Below are 1596 nucleotides of genomic sequence, written 5' to 3' on the forward strand. Positions count from 1 at the left end.
TCTCCCTTCAGGCAAAGAAGATGGAATTTCTGTTTGAGAGCTGTGTGGCAATTCCCTAAACCTGCCCACAGTTTGTAAAATAGTTCCCTCATAAAATTTCTCCTGATTATCCCAATTTGAGCTTACCATCGGGTTTTTTTGTTTAATTTTAAACAACTGTCATAACACAAAACATCCCAGAGCTCTTATCACCTGCTAATTATTCATCCCTAGTGTAGTGCTGGAAAGGTATTCCTATTCTTGATAAGGCCATGCCTTATGGTCACTGAGATTCATCCCTCACAGTAAGTGACACCGGCAGGATCAGAACAAATCTTCCACTCCTTCATCCCAGACTTTTATTAGTGTGTTTAGCTTCTCCTTTGTTTAGAAACACTCTACATTGGACACAAAACACATCTCACTTCTGTAAGACTTTTCGACTGATTGCCCTCTTCACTGCCCCTTTCACTTCGTTGTTCCTCAGGCTGTAGATGAAGGGGTTTAACATAGGGGTGATGACAGTGTAGGACAATGAAATTAGTTTCTTGCTTTCAGATGACTGGTTGGATTTGGGACGTAGGTAGATGAGGCTGCCAGTTCCATAGAAGAGGGACACCACGATGAGGTGAGATGAACAGGTAGAAAATGCCTTCTGGCGACCAGTAGCAGAGGGCATCCTCAGGATAGTTGCGATAATGTGAGTGTAGGAGACCAAAATGAGGGAAAAGGGAAACATGATAAATAGCAGTGTGGAGGCAAGTGCTTGCATTTCATACATGGTGGTGTCTTGAGTGACTAGTTTCAACACCGGGGGACCATCACAAAAGAAGTGATCTATGGCATTTGGTCCACAGAAAGGAAGGGCCATCATCCATGCTGTCTGCAGCATAGAGACAGGGACACCAGACATCCAGGAGCCTATGACCATCCATGAGCACAGAGTCCTCTTCATTATGATTGGATAATGGAGAGGGTTACAGACAGCTACAAAGCGATCATAAGCCATCAGAGAGAGAAGGAAACATTCAGAACTGCCAAAGAAGAAGAAGAAGTACATCTGGGTACCACAACCCACAAAAGAGATAACTTTCCTTGGGGAAAGTAGATCTACCAGCATCTTCGGCACCATGACCAAGGTGAAACAGACTTCAAGAAGTGATAGATTTCGGAGAAAGAAGTACATGGGTGTTTGAAGAGCAGGATCCACACAGGTAACTGTGACAATAAGAAAGTTGCCCAGCAAAATGACTGTATAGATAGCCAGGATCAATACAAAGAGGGGAACTTGCATTTCAGGGTTGTTTGAAAAACCAAGAAGAATAAATTCAGTGACTCTGGTCTGATTTTCACAAGTCATATCTTAAACCAGTTTCTCAGTAAGAATCAAAATTAATATATGCATCAAAAAGTACTCTTTGCATATAGCTATAATTTCAAAAATTACAATAAAATCCATAAAACACAGCTGTTTTCCATTATTTTTTCTCACCATTCTGTTTCTCTGAAGCAGACAGAGTACTTACAATAAGAGAGTGTCAAGGAAATATTTTGCATGAAAACTACTAATTGCTGTCACCTGGGTGCAGTTTTTCTGCTATCAGTGGTCAGTCTGCA

At 41.5% G+C, this 1596-nt stretch overlaps 1 protein-coding gene across 1 annotated transcript; it reads right to left on the reverse strand.

Moving 5' to 3' along the window:
* Positions 1-400: 400 nt before the first annotated feature.
* On the reverse strand, positions 401-1339 carry LOC119543288 (olfactory receptor 10A7-like). Its single transcript, XM_037848057.1, has one exon. It carries the CDS (start codon positions 1337-1339, stop codon positions 401-403), a length of 939 nt encoding a protein of 312 aa, XP_037703985.1.
* Positions 1340-1596: the final 257 nt, after the last annotated feature.

This window comes from Choloepus didactylus, chromosome 8 (assembly GCF_015220235.1).
Source record: "Choloepus didactylus isolate mChoDid1 chromosome 8, mChoDid1.pri, whole genome shotgun sequence".
NCBI lineage: Eukaryota > Metazoa > Chordata > Mammalia > Pilosa > Megalonychidae > Choloepus > Choloepus didactylus.

What these genes read in the sequence shown, in the direction of transcription:
- LOC119543288 (XM_037848057.1), bottom strand. Translation starts at nt 1,339, where the DNA reads ATGACTTGTGAAAATCAGACCAGAGTCACTGAATTTATTCTTCTTGGT.